At 42.8% G+C, this 19,697-nt stretch overlaps 1 protein-coding gene across 5 annotated transcripts in view; it reads right to left on the bottom strand.

Moving 5' to 3' along the window:
* NCAPG (non-SMC condensin I complex subunit G) overlaps nucleotides 1–19,697 on the bottom strand; it is a 40,835-nt gene that overhangs the window by 15,824 nt on the left and 5,314 nt on the right. For 3 of the 5 annotated variants that reach the window (XM_083367277.1, XM_083367280.1, XM_083367278.1), the window contains exons 5-10: nucleotides 6,894–7,045; nucleotides 5,833–5,917; nucleotides 4,604–4,796; nucleotides 2,240–2,380; nucleotides 1,619–1,759; nucleotides 337–460 (exon numbers count right to left, since the gene is read on the bottom strand). In XM_083367277.1, the coding sequence (XP_083223403.1) occupies nucleotides 337–460; nucleotides 1,619–1,759; nucleotides 2,240–2,380; nucleotides 4,604–4,796; nucleotides 5,833–5,917; nucleotides 6,894–7,045 (836 nt within the window). The remainder of the gene's footprint in view (nucleotides 1–336; nucleotides 461–1,618; nucleotides 1,760–2,239; nucleotides 2,381–4,603; nucleotides 4,797–5,832; nucleotides 5,918–6,893; nucleotides 7,046–19,697) is intronic. The other 2 variants (XM_083367279.1, XM_083367281.1) reach the window with 1 other exon arrangement.

Below are 19,697 nucleotides of genomic sequence, written 5' to 3'. Positions count from 1 at the left end.
GATTCCTGTCGGGCCGTGGACCAGTGCCTATCCGTGGCCCAGGGATTCAGGACCTCTCGTACAGGGTCTCCTGCTCGAGCAAGGCGTTAGACTAGAAGACACCCAAGGTCCCTTCCAACTGTTATTCTACATATATTCTGTAATTTTTCTAAATATATGAATATTTACACCTGAAGCTGTCAAGGACAACTCTAGTCAACTGTTTTTTTAACATCCAAAAAAGCAAACTTTTTACAAAGGAGAAATGGATTCAAAATAGGTACTTTGGCTAATGTAATTGCTCTGAAGATTTCCCTAAAGGATTAAACTTTCAAAGTTGCAACCAAAAGAACATACCATCTGGATTCTTCGGTCATCATCCTTCAAAAGGCAAAGCAACTTTTCCATAAGATTAGATACAAGGGATGTTGACAAGGTTGGAATCATAAGAATTTTTTGTAGGACACTCAGCAATCTCTTCCTTAAAAAAGAAAGAAAGCAATACTCATGTTTTTTTAGTTTAAAATCCAAGGAATCGTTATTTGGGGGTGGGTTGATGCCTGTATTTCTGATATATGGACATCACTGTTTCCTGCCAATGAACACAATTTCAAATCCCAAATGTTACAATTAGGGTTTCTTCTCTGCTTAGGAATATTGTAAAACATGGAAAAACCCTTCCCTGTAAGATATAAAAGACAAGCTCAGACTGAAACAAAGAAGAAAGCTTATTTGGCTACAGTGACGTCTGCCTCTACTACACACACTCTCAGTCCATGAAATTCTGGGAAAAGGGAAACTTTTTAGAGTGAAAATGTTCTGCGGCCGGACTACAACTGCCCAGCCTAGATGGTCAACTGGATATTGTTAAATCTCAATTATTTCTATTGATGTTCTCTGCCCCATTTATATTTCTGAATCCATTTTTTCTGGGTGATTCTTTCCCTCAACATCTGATGATTCTCTGACAGAGGAACTGAATTGAACAGCAAGGCTGGATTTTCCCTGTTGTTCTTCCAAAGGACCGGATAACACCAGGGAATGGGCCTCAAAAATATGAATCCCAATGAAAAAAAATGTCAAGCATGAGTTGTAATGTCATCACATGAACCTCTTTCATACATGGGTCCTAACAAGGAACACGAGCAGAGAAGTCATAGGCTGTATTAAGAGATTGTATTGTTGATGATCTAAGACATGTTTTCTCTGCATGGAGAAAGCAACATCACCCTCTTCATTGTAGATGAGGTACATAATTGGTGTTCTGAAGACCTGTTTTCAGACCCAACTATAGACAACTCACAGACCAGATGCTCCTCATTCTTGCTCTCTTACAGATTATCCTCCATTTTTGAAATTAATGCAACCATTACTTTCTTTTCTACTGCAAAACATTTATATTACATGATTGTAAGTACCATACCCCTTTGGCTCAAAACAACTATGAGTGGAAAATTTACAAACCACTTGAATTGATGTGAATATCTTAACTTGGTTTGCTCAAAGGGATATCATCAGACAATATCCCTCCAAGTCAACCTGTTCCTTTCTATAAGCATTTTAAAATATATCTTGTAAAAAAAAATACCCTTCACAATTGCCTAAAACAATTGCATGGGGTTTTTTTTTACAGTCTTACCTGCCTCCTTCTTCAGTGATATCCATGCAGCCGATCATTAGAATTAACTGCTGACCTATAAATTCCTTGGTCATCAATTGCTCAATGCAGGCCAAATCTTCCTTTTCTTCCTGACTGAGTACTGGAACGCTTTGAAAGTAGCTTAAGGATAACAAAATCAAAAGGGATTAAAATTTATCTCCTTGCCAATCCCAGGCTAATGTATTAATTCACAGCCCTTTCAAATTACAGCTCAACACACTTCCCAAAGACAGCAATGTGGTTTTTGATCTTCTCCTGATCTTTGTCAATGGCTGAATATTTAGAAAATTTTAGATGGATAATGCAAAATCACAAGATATCTGAAAGTTTTTCTCCTTTACGCAGCATGGTACTACGAATCTGACTACACAACTCATCCATTCTATTTTAACCCCCTTTATTATTTCTGCAGCATCCCCTGCCCATCAGATATCTTCATTATTAACAGATCTTTTAAAAATCAATTATTCCAAAATGCATATTCCAAAATGGCATCAGAGAACCTTAACACCAATACAAATAAGAATGATAACTGTAAGAATAAAGCAGAAGGTATATCAAACAGACATTGCAATTTTTGAATTAATTGTGTTAATTTACCTCAATAGATAATCCGCATAGATAGCAGGCTCTGGGAGGACTTCTTCTAAGAATTCTTCTCCTTTGGATTTCAAGTGCTCACAAAGAGCTTTCCAATATAAGGCACTCTCTGCAGTCAGTTTTTCTATTGGAATAGTTTTCCTTCAAATGAAGCACATGGGGCGCTATTAAGTTTCCATCAAAAACAAAAACAAAGAAACTCAATTCTTTTCTTATGTTATATAAACTAGGAAATTTCAGAAAGCAATCACTGCAAGCTAATATACCTATATCTACATTAAAACAAGTTTCTGAAATGTATCACTGTGTTTTGATATTTATCTTTAAGAAATAATGTTATGAGTATGCTGTTGATGAAAAGTTAAAGAAATAGTTTTTGTTCTCTAATATTTCCCTATTTATTTTTGTGTTTCTTTTATATCCATCATAATCTAGTATGTTTTTGTGGTTTATTAAATCTATAACATAGCAAAACTAAAACATCAACAAAATGATTAAAATAAAACAATTTTAGATGATGGTGGCCTATACGCATATAAGTTGGTGGCCTATATAATTTTTATAAGATGTTAGCCTACAAGCCTGTTTGATTTCTATATAAATAAACAAACTCAGTCCCACCTCAAGAACTGTACTAAGAACAAAAAACATAAATAAGAATAAAATATGACAATATATAGATTTAGAAACATATTCTCCAATTATACCTCCTTTTCCCAGTCCACTTCATTTATACATGTCACGAGTGTTAAATAGTGGGTTCCGGACCGCATGGCCAAGATGGATGACTCAGGACACCAGGAGTCAGCATTCCAACTCTTTATTGATATAGCACAGACTGGGCGAACAAAGGGGCAACTGCCCCACTTATATACCTAGCCAGGTATACTTGGAACCAATCCCATTATCTGGATTTCCCACCAAAGACTACCCTGCCAATCCGGACAGGGCACCCTGCCACCTGGTGGTGTCAGTGGCTTATATCTGTGTAACATCCCCTATGTACATAACACCCCTTCCCCCATACAAAAAAACAATGGAAACATACATAATAAACATACTAATGAAAAAAAAACTGCAGTGTGGAGCTTGCTTTATCACATAAAACCCTAGTCCTCAAGACCTTACATAGTCCTTGAGGTACGCCGGTGGCCTATGAATTCTTGCTGACCATTTTACTGTTTGCCCCATGTTTTGGTCAACCGGGTCTGCAATGGGGTCATGAATTGGGTCGCCAACTGAGTCCCAATTCCGAGCCCTATCCACCCCTATGTCATTGTGATGCTCTGGAATCACAGTTTGTGGTTTTTCAGGGTGTCTCTTCCTCAACTGGTCAATGTGTCTTCTCACCTCACGACCCTCCTCCAATGTATGATACAGGCCCCGTTTTGTCGACTACCACCCCCTGAATCCAGGGATGCCCATGACCATAGTTCCGAGCCCAAACCATTTCACCTATGTTAAGTTCTCTGGAGGTGACCATTTAGGGTTGCTCCTCTTGTGCTGCCACTCTGTCAGGGTGAAGTCTGTCCAACATAGTAATAAGGCGCCAAACCCAAGGTAACTCAGCAGGACTATTGCCTGTCACTGTGCATGGTGTGGTATGTTGTGCCAACAGAAACTGATCCCACCTTCGTCGCCAGTGTTAAATAGTGGGCTCCGGACCGCATGGCCAAGATGGACGACTCAGGACACCAGGAGTCAGCATTCCAACTCTTTATTGATGTAGCACAGGCTGGGCGAACAAAGGGGCAACTGCCCCACTTATATACCTAGCCAGGTATACTTGGAACCAATCCCATTATCTGGATTTCCCACCAAAGACTACCCTGCCAATCTGGACAGGGCACCCTGCCACCTGGTGGTGTCAGTGGCTTATATCTGTGTAACAACCCCTATATACATAACAACGAGCTTAACCTTTTTAAAAAATAAACATACCACAATTGGTTGTTACATGCAACGTGTTTAAACCTTAAGTTATGTTTGACTATTAGAGTGCTATCTGAACCTACCACTACAAGAAGGCCTAATCGTATTTTGGTAACGTGCTGGGAGTATTAATTTTTTTAAAAGCCAAGTATTGGCATTGCTGGCTGGGGAATTCTGGGAGTTGAAGTCCACACATCTTAAAGTTGCTAAGGTTCAGAAACTTTGACATAGGAAGGCTCAAAACACACAGTTGCACTAGTTTCATTAAGAATATGGGCAGGAAATTTTGCATGTGTTAAAAACAAAGAGCTACTAAATCCAACTGAAGCATCATGGAATATAATTTTAGAGGCAGAAGACTATAATGTTCCTGCTAGAGAATGCACATTACTCTAACCCAAGTAAAGACAGCCACAGCTGTATTACCCCTACCTGTCATCAAGTTCTGAAAACTTTTTAATCAGATCTTGGAGGGGAGACAGCAGGAACATAGCATTAAGGGCTAGAATACCCACTTCGGGGCAACTCTCCACATCCAGATGATGAAGAAATTCTAAAACATTTCCTTCAGCTAGTCGTAACCAAGCTTGGAGAAGCTGTTTCTTTACCATTTCTTTCACACTTTCTATTAGAGACAGAAAGGATTTCCACATCAGATGCACATACACACACACGTGCTGCATATAGCATATATATGTTTGTCTGAATAATCTCTGTTTCTCTCTCTCTCCCTTCCTCCCCAAAACATTACAAGTACTTTGTAAAGCAGGATTCAGAATCTTCACTACAGGTAGTCCTTGACTTACAACTATTTGTTTAACAACAGTCTATGGTGCTTTATCCTGGAGGTTACGACTGTCTTACTACTCCCACAATCACGATCGCAATTTGGAATAAAGGCAACTGACTCAAATTTACAGCACTTACAGTGTCCTGTGGTCACAGGATCACGATTTGTGGTCTTCAAAGGTAGCTTCCCACAAAATTAATGGGGGGAAAAGCCCAGATTCACTTAACAACCATGTGATTCACTTAATGACCATGGTGGTTCACTTGATGTTAATGAATCTTTAAAGCCTCAGTATGTTTTTCTTTGTCCCCTTTTGTACTCAACAGAATAAAGTGGGGTCCTTTTGAGTCTTATATCTTTTTCTCTTCCAAGACTAAATTTCTTCTGACTTAAAGGCTCCTACATTCATCTACACCAGACATGAGCACTATCTGGCTCTTTGGCTGTCTCTGTCCAGCCCATAGCCACAGTCCTATTGGTTCAGCCCTCCACAACAGTCTGTTTCCCATGTGCCCCCTTGGGAAATTAACACTCCCCACCCACCCACCCCTGATTTACACTGTCTTTCACCTTCTCAGATAAGAAGAGTAAAATTGAGTCTAGGGGAGAGTAAAGATTCCCACAGAAGAGATGTTGACTATATATATATAATTTATCATATTACTTTTATTATAATTCTGTTTCTGACCTTATGACTATAATAGTTACCTGCTTTGATTACTATTGCTCCTAAGAACATCCCAATGGTTTCAAAGGCAGTTACTTTAAATTAAATATCCTGTCTCCCATCACTATCTACAAACACATTAAACATGTATTGGAAAAAATAAAACTGCTTTAAAACATTTAAATTAAAATAAAAATATTTTACCTGATCTATCATTAAGTCCTTGCTGCAAAAGATTTACTCTCTGGGCTATTGTCAAAGCCTTGACATGAACTTTTTCTGCCAACACCTTTAAAAAATGTTTTCACATAATTTTGCTTTTTAATAGGATGGATTAATAGCATATAAAGCAAAATACACTGAAAGAAACAATTTGCAATGTGCCTCTGAAACTGTAAACAGACAAGTCACAAAGCTAACACAACTGTAGAATAAGACATTCTGCAAAACTTTTTCTTCAAAAAAAAAGCAGTTGACATCCCAATACCCTAAGAAATATCAGATGCAACTTAAGACCATAGCTGCTTTATTATATCCTGCCATTTAAAAATAAATCATGTATTCTTATGGTGACTCATTTTGTGCCTTCAAAGTGAACACCTAAGATCTTCAAATGGTGATGCTCATTTCCTGTCCATAGAGAATCTTTTTAACCAGTGCATAAATCCAAGTCCAGGAAAGATTTGTGAGTAGTACCAACGTTAGCCACTTTGGCTGATAGGATTGTTCTTTTGAACAGACTGAGCAAATATTTTGATGTGGGTGTTCTGTTAGTTCCTACCTATAACTGTCTGAATGATATGGCAGTTTGCAATCATATTAAACAGTTAATAAAATAACTCTCCAACATTTATGTTTCTGATGAACTTAGGATGTAGAATGTCATATAAAATCACAGAGGATGAAGCATAGCAGCTGAAGTAGCCAGTACTCGACTTCAACTCTCAGCAGTATGAAATTAACTTATTAGCTAATGATAATTCTAATGCATTTACACCCACAGAAAGCAGTACAAAAATGGGGTTGTCTCCCATCTTTCTGGGACTATTTCAAAGAAAGATCTCCAGGTAAAACCAAAGGAGATTTTCAGCACTTCAGCACACATCACCTGAGCAGTGCTTTCTGCAGATACTGATAAAAACAAACTTTTCTGTTAAATTGAAAGTATTTTCTTACAGTGTGATCCATACACGTTCTTCTACCAGCTAAATTCTCTAATAGTTTGTATAATCATAACACAGAGAATAAATAGCAAGTGACATTACCAGCACCTGATATGCTAATTTCCTGACTGTTTCCTTTACATCCATGGTACGACCAATAATTTTGGACAGAGTTTTAACTGATGGACTAATGCAAGACAACACAGCACGTCTTACTTCTGAGTTGGAGTCAGTCTCAATTAAACTGTTGTAAACTGAGAAGAAAAAAAGTATTGTGACAGGTTTGTTAGTGATAAGAATATCAACATAAATAAAACAGAATGCAGAAATGCAGAAATTCTCCAAAACATTCAAGCTTACAAGCTTAGAGACTCAGCCAGCTAAATCTCAGCAGGAGCTATCTAAGCATCTCAGGAGGACTGTCTTGTGTTCCACACTTCATAGGATTGTTATTAATAAACTCTTTGTAGCCAAAATCTTGTGTAAAGCTGAATGATTCCCACAGGAAATGCTTACTACCAACTACTCTTGGAGCCTGATTTGCTATTAGTTAAGCTCCTTCTTTACAAACAAAAATTCTTTCTCTGGGAAAATAATAACAAAAGGTAATAGAAATTTAACACACATTTTGTTCACAACATTGCTAAGATTTTGGTAACATTTTTGTTCTACTAGGCATCTCTTTCAACATATTATTATTATTATTATTATTATTATTATTATTATTATTATTATTATTATTATTATTATTATTATTATTATTATTATTTTAATTTCTATACCGCCCTTCTCCTGAAGGACTCAGGGCGGTGTACAGGGCAATAAAAATACAATAAAAATACAAAGTACAAAAGTTAAAAAATAAGATTAAATAGAACTAGCCCATTACAATAAATAATTAAACATTTTATTTATTTTTTATTTAATTTAATTTTTATACCACCCTTCTCCCAAAGGACTCAGGGCGGTGTACAGGGCAATACAATAAAATACAATATATAAAAATTAAAAAATATTAAATACAATGGCCCAATTCAATAAATTAATACAAAACATTAAAATACCCCTAAACCCATCAGACCAGGCCGGCTTGTTCAAATAAATATGTTTTTAGGTCACGTCGGAAGGAGCGAAGGTCGGGAGCCGTCCGGAGCTCCACCGGTAAACGGTTCCAAAGGTCTGGCGTGCCCACAGAGAACGCCCTCCCCCTGGGGGCCGCCAGTCGACACTCTTTGACCGACGGCACCCTAAGGAGGCCCTCTCTGTGAGAGCGCACTGGACAAAGGGAAGTTGATGCCGGCAGCAGGTGCTCCCGTAAGTAACCCGGACCCATGCCATTTAGGGCTTTATAGGTTGTAACCAGCACCTTGAATCTTACCCGGAGGGCAACTGGAAGCCAATGCAGCTCACGGAGTAGAGGTGTTACATGCGAGTATCAGGATGCCCCCACCACCACTCACGCGGCTGCATTCTGCACCAGCTGGAGCCTCCGAGTAGTCCTCAAGGGCAGCCCCATGTAAAGAGCATTGCAGTAGTCCAAACGGGAGGTCACAAGTGTATGACTGACTGTGCGCAATGCATCCCGGTCTAGATGGAGCCGCAACTGACGCACCAGGCGAACCTGGGCGAAGGCCCCCCCTAGTCACAGCTCCTATATGATCATCCAAGGAGAGCTGTGAATCTAGGACACCCAAGTTGCGAGCCCTATCTATGGGGGGTAATATCTCACCCCCCATAATTAACGATGGAATATTCTGAATTTCCCGAGACGCCGGCACACACAGCCACTCAGGCTTGAGCCGAAGCCTGTTCTTCCCCATCCAGACCCGGACCGCCTCCAGGCAACGGGACATCACAGAGAGGGCATCACTGGGGTGGTTTGGGGTAGAAATAAAAAGCTGGGTATCATCAGCATATTGATGATACCCAACCCCAAAACCATGAATGAGCTCACCTAGCGGCTTCATATAGATGTTGAACAGGAGAGGCGAGAGGACCGACCCCTGAGGAACTCCACAAACAAGACGCCTCGAGGCCGACCTCTGCCCTCCTGCCAACACCGACTGCGAACATCCCAGGAGGTAGGAGAACCACCGTAAAACGGTGCCTCCCACTCCCAACCCCCAAAGACGCCGCAGTAAGATACCATGGTCGATGGTATCAAAAGCCACTGAGAGGTCTAATAGGACTAGGACAGAGGAGCAACCTCTGTCCCGAGCCCGCCAGAGATCATTCACCAGCGCGACCAATGCCGTCTCCGTGCTGTACCTGGGCCTGAAGCCCGATTGGTATGTGTCTAGATAATCAGCTTCCTCCAGGAACAGAAAAAGCTGCTGTGCCACCACACTCTCAACAACCTTCGCAAGGAAGCGAAGGTTGGAGACTGGACGAAAGTTGTTTAAAACAGCTGGGTCCAGGGCAGGCTTCTTCAGGAGGGGTCTCACCACCGCCTCCTTCAAGGCGGTGGGAAAACTACCCTCATTAAGAGAAGCAGTTATCACTGCCTGATAACTGTCCCCTCCCGAGCCGAATAAACCAGCCAGGAGGGGCACGGGTCCAATAAACACGTGGTGGAACTCAGCCTCCCCATAATCCTGTCCACCTCTTCCGGAGTCACAGGGTCAAACTCCTCCCAAATGACATCGACAAGACCACCCATGTTCTCACCCTCAGACTCTGCCCAGTCGTAGACCAAACCGGTCCGGATCCGAGCAATTTTGTCCGACAGATGCTGGCTAAACTCCTCGGCGCGACCCTGCAAGGGCTCCTCCCTCACCTCCTGATTCAGGAGGGAGCGAGTCACCCTAAACAGGGCAGCCGGGCGATTATCTGCGGACGCGATGAGGGCAGCAAAGTAGTTTGACCTCGCTGTCCTCATCGCTGCGAGATAAGACCTAGTGAAGGACCTTAGTCGCAATCGGTCGGATTCAGACCGGCTGGACCTCCAACAGCTCTCTAGGCCCAGTCTCTGACGCTTCATCTCCCGGAGCTCCGCGGAAAACCACGGAGCCCACTGGGATCTGCACCGGGTCAGGGGCCGCATGGGTACAACTTGGTCGAGTGCCTCAGTGGCTGCCTTTTCCCAGGCTTCCACTAGGGCCTCGGCCGAGCTGTGAACTAAGGCGGCAGGTGGGGACTCAAGGGCCGCCTGGAACCGTTCAGGGTCCATTAGGCGCCTGGGGCGGAACCATCTAGTTGGTTCAACAGCCCCACGAAAGGGATTGGCAAAATGGAAGACCAGCCGCAGGAGATGATGATCGGTCCATGACAGGGGCGTAACAATTGGAGAGCCCCCACCCAGATCATCCAACCACTGGCCAGATAGAAAAATCAAATCGAGCATGTGACCCCCCCCATGAGTCGGGCCCTGAATTACTTGCGTCAGGTCCATGGCCGCCATGGAAGCCATGAACTCCTGAGCTAAGTCAGATGATCCCCCCAGGGATGGCAGACTGAAGTCACCCAAAATTATAAATCTGGGGAACTCAATCACGAACCCCGAGAGGATATCGAGAAGCTCAGGCAGGGCTGCTGCTATGCGACTAGGCGAAAGGTACACAAGCAGCAAGCCCAACTGAGCCCTAGGGCCACATCTCATGAGGAGAGACTCACACCCGGCTATTTGGACAACGGTGGCCTCCCGCGGACATAAGGTCTCTCTCACGACTAAGGCCACACCCCCGCCCCTACCCTGAGCCCGAGGCCGGTGCAGCACCCGGAAACCCGGTGGGCAAATATCAACCAGGGGGACACCTCCCTCTGGGCCCAACCAGGTCTCCGTGATGCAAGCCAGGTCCGCATGCTCCTCCTCAACCAAATCACGGATGAGCGGGGCCTTATTAACTACGGACCTGGCATTGAAATACACAAGCCTAAGCTCAGGTGGCTGCTCATCCCTGTTCCCGGGACGAAACCAGAGGGTCGGAGCGCATCACCGCTTGAAGACAGTGGGGACGCACTCCTGGGTATTGATACGGCCCTCTGTTCGAGCATCTGCTGCCATTCCCTAACGTCATGCGAATAGGTACTCCCACACCCCGCTCCGGGGCCCCGGAGGCAACCCGCCCAAGCCCTGTCCGACCGTGATCTATTCCAGGCCTGGCCTGAACAGCGAATGGTGGACACCCCCCAAATCCAACCAAGAACGCAAACCCTCCCCCCTCCCTAACCCTATAAAATATTTAGATAAGAAACAAATCAGGAGCCTCTTCTTAAATTTATACAAGGGGTTCCTGTCCCTACCAAACCATCTCTCAGGGTCCCAATAATTGGGCCCGTCATCAAGAGGAGAAATAGAAAAACAGGCGGGTCGCACCCAGGAAGGGGGGGGTACCCCTGAGAGCGAGTAAATCTGTGATGGAATAATGTAAACAAGCCATAATCGTCCATTACTAAATAAAATACCCCAAACCCATTAGACCAGGCCGGCTTGTTCAAATAGGTAAGTTTTCAGATCACGGCAGAAAGAGCGAAGGTCAGGAGCCATCCGGAGCTCAACCGGTAATTGATTCCAAAGGGCTGGCGTGCCCACAGAGAATGCTCTCCCCCTGGGAGCCGCCATCCGACACTCTCTGACCGGCGGCACCCTAAGGATGCCATCTTTGTGGGAGCGCACAGGACGAAGGGAAGTTGACGCCGGCAGCAGGTGCTCCCATAAGTATTCCGGACCCATGCCATTTAGGGCTTTATAGGTAATCACCAGCACCTTGAATCTCACCCGGAGGGCAACTGGAAGCCAATGCAGCTCGCGGAGTAAAGGTGTTACATGGGAGTATCGGGAGACTCCCAACACAACTCGCGCAGCTGCACTCTGCACCAGTTGGAGCCTCCGAGTGGTCTTCAAGGGTAGCCCCATGTACAGAGCATTGCAGTAGTTTATACGAGAGGTCACGAGCGCATGGGTGACTGTACGCAGGGCATCCTGGTCCAGATAGGGTCGCAACCGGCACACCAGGCGAACCTGGGCAAAAGCCCCCTTGGTCACAGCTCCTATATGATCTTCCAGATTGAGCTGTGAATCCAGGAGGACACCCAAGTTGCGAGCCCTATCTACGGGGGGTAATAACTCACCCCCCATGGTTAAAGATGGAATAACCTGAATATCCCGAGATGCCAGCACGCACAACCACTCAGTCTTGTCGGGATTAAGCTGAAGCCTGTTCCTCCCCATCCAGACCCGAACCGCCTCCAGGCAACGGGACATCACGTCGAGGGCATCACTGAGTTGGTTCGGGGTGGAAAGAAAAAGTTGGGTATCATCAGTGTACTGATGATACCCCACCCCGAAACCACGAATGATCTCACCCAGCGGCTCCATATAGATGTTGAACAGGAGAGGCAAAAGGACCGACCCCTGAGGAACTCCACAAACAAGAGGCCTCGAGGTCGACCTCTGCCCTCCTGCCAGCACCGACTGCGAACATCCCAGGAGGTAGAAGGAGAACCACTGGAGAACAGTGCCCCCCACTCCCAACCCCCTGAGATGCCGCAGTAAGTTACCATGGTTGATGGTATCGAAAGCCGTTGAGAGGTCTAATAGGACTAGGACAGAGGAACAACCCCTGTCCCGAGCCCACCAGAGATCATTCACCAGCGCAACCAATGCCGTCTCCATGCTGTACCCGGGCCTAAACCCTATTGATACGGGTCTAGATAATCAGCTTCCTCCAGGAACATAGGGAGCTGATGCGCCACCATGCTCTCAACAACCTTCGCAGGAAAGCGAAGGTTGGAGACCGGACAATAATTGTTCAAAATAGTTTCCGGTGGCGACGCGACGCCGAAGACAGCCGTCTCCGGGCTGTCCGCTCCGCAGCTGTTTTTTTCATCGTAAACAGCGCCGATCAGCTGTTTAGGTGGATCTGAAGCCCCCTCCTCGGGAGAAGAGGAGGGGGTGAGGCCCCAGGTAGGGGTTGAGCTCTCCGGGGCCGCATGAGCTGAAAGTTTGGGCGGCTGAAGGATCAAGCCCCCCCGAAGCCTGGGTTAGCTCCGAGCTGCGCAGCGTCTCTGCTCCGTGATTTTTGGAGCAGAGCCAGGCGTTAGCAACCACCCCTGCCAGAAGGAAAGACTCTTGAGTATCAAGGTGCAGGCAGAGCGGTACAGGAGGTCAAGGTGAAGTGGACTTTTATCTTTACTCTCTAGCTCAATGGATTTTATAGCTTTAAAGTGAAAGTGCGCAACAAGTGAAAGTGGGGGAAGATGGTGGCTAAAACTTCTAAAGTTCTCCGGAGTGCGGGGGCTTCCCCGGTGCAACAGACCTCGTTGCAAGCTTTGCTTCCTCCTGAACCTCCTCCGGCATTGATGCTTAAGGATTTACAAGATGCCTTTGAAAAGCATTCACAATTAATGTCAGATATGATGGATGAAAAGTTGGAAAAGCTGGAGGAGAAATTGGAGGAGAAGATGGAAGAGAAGTTTAGAGCAATGAAGGTAGACATTTTGTCTACAATTGAAAGTGTGGCTGAATGTGTGCAACGTTTGGATGAAAAAGTGGAGGATCTCAGTCAAAAGAACTCTATATTAGAAGTAAAGGTATTAGAGAATGAAAATATAAGGGACAAAATGGACGGAGAATTGAGCCTTGTTCAGTACCATCAGATGCAGTATGCTATTAGAATCAGGGGCTTAAAAGAGAATCCTAAAGAAGATTTAAAGCAGCTGATCTCTGAGGCTTTGGAAGCGGTATTGGGCCAGCCAGCATCTGAAATTGAGGGAAGCATGGATAAAAAAATCTTTCGTGTAAATTCATGGATTGCAAGACAGAGGAAGTTACCTAGAGATGTGGTGGTCTATTTTACAAAGAGAGCAATTAGAGATGAAGTCATTCAAGCTGCTTATGATACTAAATTTGTGGTTGCTGAGCAAGAAGTCTTGGTTTTAAAAGAGATTCCTCCAAAGATTTTAAGGAGAAGGAAAGATTTTGCATTCCTTGCACAGGAACTTAAGAAATGTGATATCAAGTTTAGATGGGAGATTCCAGTCGGAATGGTGGTGATGCACGAAGGTAAAAGACATCGTCTGGCTACTGTGAATCAGGCACCTGATTTTTACAGCAATGTGTTAAAAGCAACCCCCCTATCACTTCTGGAAGCTGCAAAGGGATATGGCGAGGGAAAGCCTCAAGACGCTGAAGGTAGACAGACAGAGGAGAATGGTGCTGGAGGGGATCAAGTTACAGTCTCATCGGCTGCTGCTGGAGAGCAGAGGATGACGCGTGCCGCCCTAAGACGAGCGAGACAAGAGCAAGAGCAAGACCAGCAGAAAGTTATGGAACCTCCAAAGCGTACTTACAGTGAAGCTGTGGGAGGGGCGCGGCCCAAAGAAGTTAAAGGGGTCATTGCAGACGTGCTCCAAAAGCTTCGGGACGCCAAGAATGGCGACTAAATTTCTAACTTGGAATGTCAATGGATTAAATTCACCACAGAAGAGAAAGAAAGTTTTTCAATATTTAAAACAATTTAAGACTGATGTTATTTGTTTGCAAGAAACGCATATTAGGGTTATGGACCAAAAGTACTTATCAAACTCAAGATTGGGTACGCAATTTGTTGCTTCTGCAATGAATAAGAAAAATGGAGTGGTTGTCTACGTTAAGAGTACTCTAACAGCGGAACTAATTGAAGTAGATAAGCAAGGAAGATATGTTATGACTGATTTGCTGCTAGAAGGTAAAAAAACGCTTTTAGTTGGATTGTATGCTCCTAATCAACAACAAGCTGACTTTTTTAACTTACTACACACAAAGGTTACCCAATTGGATTATAAATCTATTATTTTTATGGGAGATTGGAACGGTGTCCTAGACGTACAGATGGACAAAGCTGATTTTTTTAAGCGTGCCCTGAGTCATGCTAGATTGCCTAAATCTTTTTTTGAACTGAAGGATGATTTGGAATTGCGAGACATTTGGTGTGATACACATTTACATGAAAAGGATTATACTTTTTTTTCTGATAGACATCAATCTTTTTCTAGGATTGACTTTATATTACTGACTAATGACTTTTTTTCTAGGATCCAGAAGGTAAAGATTTTTACAAGAACTATTTCTGACCATAGTCCAGTTTGGTTAGAGATCAATAAGGACAATAGAGATAGGTGCTCTTGGCGCGTAAATGAGAATTTGTTTAGAAATCAGAGAAATGTGGAAGAATGTAAACAGCAGATGAAGGATTTTTTTGAAATTTATATGAATAAGGATACCTCTATGGACATGATTTGGGATGCTAGCAAGGCCTATATGAGAGGGGTGTTGATATATATGAACAATAAATATAGACGTACTTTGGAAGCTAGAAGGAAAGAACTGGAGAATGAAATTAGGGAAAAAGAAAAGGCCCTAATTTTGAATCCATTGGTTGTGAAGATTAAGGAGGTCATTAACCTATTAAGAGGACAATTTGATAAGTTGATGGCTGACCAAGTGGCAACTAATTTACGGTTTGTTAGGCATAATACTTTTTGCAATGCTAATAAGCCAGGCAGATGGCTAGCCTACAGGTTAAGGAAAAAGCAAAGGGCCTCTAATATAGATAAAATTAAATACAAGGGAAAGGTTGTGTTTCAACAGGAACTCATCAAGGAAGCCTTTGTGGATTTTTACTCTAAACTATATGCTAAGGAGAAGATTAATGAAACAGATATTGATGTATATTTGAAGAATGCTAGCATCCCGGTTCTTACGCAAGAACAAAGGGAGGAGATTAATCAATTGATAACAGAAGAAGAAATTCTTAAAGCAATTAAGGAACTGAAGGTGGATAAAGCACCAGGCACGGATGGTCTGACTGCGGCTTACTACAAAAATCTACAATTGGAGCTGATAAAACCGTTAAAGGAATTGTTTCAGACAATTCAGAGGGGGGGAAAGGTGCCTCCGTCTTGGAGAACTGCTTTTATTTCTTTGATTCCGAAGGAAGATCAAGATGCTACTCAAGTAAAAAACTATAGACTGATATCACTTTTAAATACAGACTACAAGATATTTGCCAAGGTGTTAGCTAATAGACTGATGAGGGTTCTGCAACAGGTGATTCATGGGGATCAAACTGGGTTTATTAGTGGTAGACAAATGAAAAATAATGTGAGGCATATAGTTGATGTGGTGGAGTTTTTGGAAAGGAACAACCAAATCTCTGCGGCGCTAATTTTTTTAGATGCTGAAAAAGCTTTTGATCAACTGAATTGGCAATTTTTGATGAAAGTTTTAGATAAAATGAATTTTGGGGACAAATTTTTACAACCAATTAGGGCATTATATCAAAAACAAACTGCCCGAATAATAGTTAATAATAGTCTGACTGAAGTATGCAATATTGAGAAGGGTACAAGACAAGGGTGTCCGTTATCACCTTTATTATTTGTTTTAACATTGGAGATATTATTGATAAAAATACGGAACTCGAAAAAAATTAAGGGTATTCAAATTAGAGATCAAGATTATAGACTGAGGGCGTTTGCAGACGATCTGGTTGTTACGGTGACTGAGCCAGAAAACTCTGTTGTGGACCTGATGGAGATAATAATGCAATATGGGAAGGTTTCTGGATTTAAGGTTAATGCACAAAAAACTAAAATTTTGGCCAAAAATATGACAGCACCGCAAAAGGCCCTTTTAGAAGGACTAACTGGATTTGAGATTGTTAAAAGGGTCAAATATTTGGGGGTGTATTTGTCACCCTCTAATACAAAGTTATATAAAAAATAACTATGAAAAGTTATGGGGAAAAATTCAAAAAGAATTGGAGAGCTGGGAAAAACTGCAATTGTCTTTGTTGGGAAGAATTGCAGCAGTGAAAATGAATGTCCTGCCTAAATTTTTATTTTTATTTCAAATGATACCGGTTCTTAAAAAAGATTCTAATTTGGAAGAATGGCAACGGGGTATCAATAAATTTGTCTGGGCAGGGAAAAGGCCACGAGTTAAATTTAAGATTATGCAGGATACTCGTGAAAGAGGTGGTCTTAAAATGCCTAATCTTAAATTATATTATGAAGCTGCTGCGTTATCAGGAATAAGTGATTGGATTAATTTGACACAAGAGAGATTATTAAATCTTGAGGGCCATGACTTGTTATTTGGCTGGCATGCATATTTGTTGTATGATAAGAAGGTAGATAATGTGTTTAAAGTGCATATTTTAAGACAGGCATTGTTGAGAGTTTGGAAGAAGTATAGACATAAGTTGGACTACAAGATGCCGTTGTGGGCAATCCCAAAACACACAATAGAAAACATAAATGTTGGCTTCAAACATGATGTGACTACGTATAAGGAGATTTTAAGCTTCGAAAGAAATGTTTGGTGTTTGAAGCCGTACAATCTCTTGCGAGATGAGAAGATCGTTCAAACTTGGTTTCAATATACTCAGTTACGGGCCAGGTGGAAAGAGGATCAGAAAATTGGTTTTTCAATGACCGATGAAAATTTGATAAAGCAAATTAGAAACCAGGGTCCAGCACATATCAAACGGATATATCTTGCATTGATAGAAATTGACTCAGAAACAGAACTTGTTAAAGACTGTATGATAAAATGGGCTCAGAATATTCAAGAAGTTATTACAATGGACACGTGGGAAAAGATCTGGGTGAGGAACGTAAAATTTACGCAAGCCCAAAATCTAAGAGAGAACTTTTATAAAATGTTTTATAGATGGCATCTAGACCCTAAAAAGCTTGCAAGTATGTATCCGAATTATCAGCCTAAATGTTGGAGGTGTGGAGGCGAAGATGCAACGTATTTTCATATATGGTGGACCTGCAAAAAGGTTAAGGCTTTTTGGATAAAAATTTGGTGGAATATGCAGAAAATCTTTAAGCAAAGGATAAAGTTTTGTCTGCAACTGTTTTTGTTGGGCATAATTACAGAAGCTACTGTTGTGGACGTTAAGTTGATGCTGAATTTAATCACAGCAGCAAGACTTTTAATAGGTCAATATTGGAAAAAGGAGGAACTGCCGACTATAGAAGAATGGACTCTAAAAGTTTCTGACCTGGCGGAAATGGCAAAGATTTCGGCTTACCTGAAAGATCATTCGCAAGAACGTTATATTATGGAGTGGAAAAAGTGGATTGATTATATTCAGAACAAATATGGGACTAAGAAATTTCATTTAGCATTTGAGTAAGTTTCCTTTTTTGTTTCCTTTTCTTTTTATATGTAATATTAATATTGTTTGTAATCATTTTATATGAGCTAGAGGGTGATAGAATTAATAGTTTATTGTTGTTAGCATATGGATGCTTATGTTTGTTTTTTGTTTTTACACCCTGTATTTAGCTCTGGGAAGTCGGGGGGGAGGGGGGAATGGGTGGGAGGGATAGGGAGGGTTAGGTAGGGGTGGGGGGAGGGATTGTTAAAGTAAAAATGTACTGTAAAACTTTTCAATAAAAAAAATAATTGTTCAAAATAGCTGGGTCAAGGGCAGGCTTCTTGAGGAGGGGTCTCACCACTGCCTCCTTCAAGGCGGCGGGAAAACTACACTCACTCAAAGAAGCAGTTATCACTGCCTGGAGCCAGCCTCGTGTCCCCTCCCGAGCCGCATAAACCAGCCAGGAGGGGCACGGGTCCAATAAACACGTGGTGGACCTCAGCTTCCCCATGATCCTGTCCACATCTTCCGGAGTCACAGGATCGAACTCTTCCCAGATAACATCACCAAGACTGCTCGCGTCATCTCCGTCAGACTCTGCCCAGTTGGAGTCCAGACCGGTCTGATTCCGAGCGATTTTGTCCGCTAGATGTTGGCTAAACTCCTCGGCACGACCCTGCAAGGGCTCCTCCCTCACCTCCTGATTGAGGAGGGAGTGGTTCACCCTAAATAGGGCGGACGGGCGATTATCTGCGGATGCGATGAGGGTAGCAAAGTAGTTAGACCTTGCCGCCCTCATCACCGCGAGATAAGACCTCATAGAGGACCTCAGTCGCAATCGGTCGGATTCAGACCGGCTGGATCTCCAACAGCTCTCTAAGCCCCATCTCCGACGCTTCATCTCCCGGAGCTCCGTGGAAAACCATGGAGCCCACTGGGATCTGCGCCGGGTCAGGGGCCGCATGGGTACAACGCGGTCGAGTGCCTCCGTGGCTGCCTTTTCCCAGGCTTCCACCAAGGCATGATGAGAACAAAACTATTCTAACAATTCATATAAATCACGAGTGTCAAACTGCTGTCCCATGGGCCAGACATGTCATCCGGAAGCTGCGCCCACCCCATTGCCGGCAATGGCAAAATCGTCCCGATACATTGTGCGACATCACGTGACATTGTGAGTTTGACATGTCTAATATAGATGATAACGATGGGCAACTGGTTGTCCACCAAGCCCTCTCCCAAGTTAACTATGAATAATAATCTCAGCTGCTAAATTAGTCAATCCAAATCTTGCCAAGATGGCCCTGTACCCATCTTCAATGCTAGTTTCCACTCAAGAAAGGTGACTAGATGAAAATTAAATTATGCCTTTTTGACATCAATTTCTAGACTTCCTTGTTTACATTTCTTCAGTCAGTTCTATATGTTAATAATTGAAACCTGACTGCCCAAAATCAAAAACAATGTAAGTTTGATAAGTTTTTACCATATTAAATACTAGATAATACTACGACTTGCTGTTTGGCTGGCATGCATATTTGTTGTATGATAAGAAGGTAGATAATGTGTTTAGAGTGCATATTTTAAGACAGCCTTTGCTGAGAGTTTGGAAGAAGTACAGACATAAGTTAGATTGTAAGATACCATTGTGGGCAATTCCAAAACACGCAATAGAAAATATACATGCTGGTTTCAAACATGATGTGACTACGTACAAGGAGATTTTAAGCTTGGAAAGAAATGTTTGGTGTTTGAAGCCATATAGTCTCTTGCGAGACGAGAAGATTGTTCAAAATTGGTTTCAATATACTCA

Source organism: Vipera ursinii, assembly GCF_947247035.1.
Source record: "Vipera ursinii genome assembly, chromosome: 7".
Taxonomy (NCBI): Eukaryota; Metazoa; Chordata; class Lepidosauria; order Squamata; family Viperidae; genus Vipera; species Vipera ursinii.
This window is presented reverse-complemented; position numbering and strand designations above follow the sequence as displayed.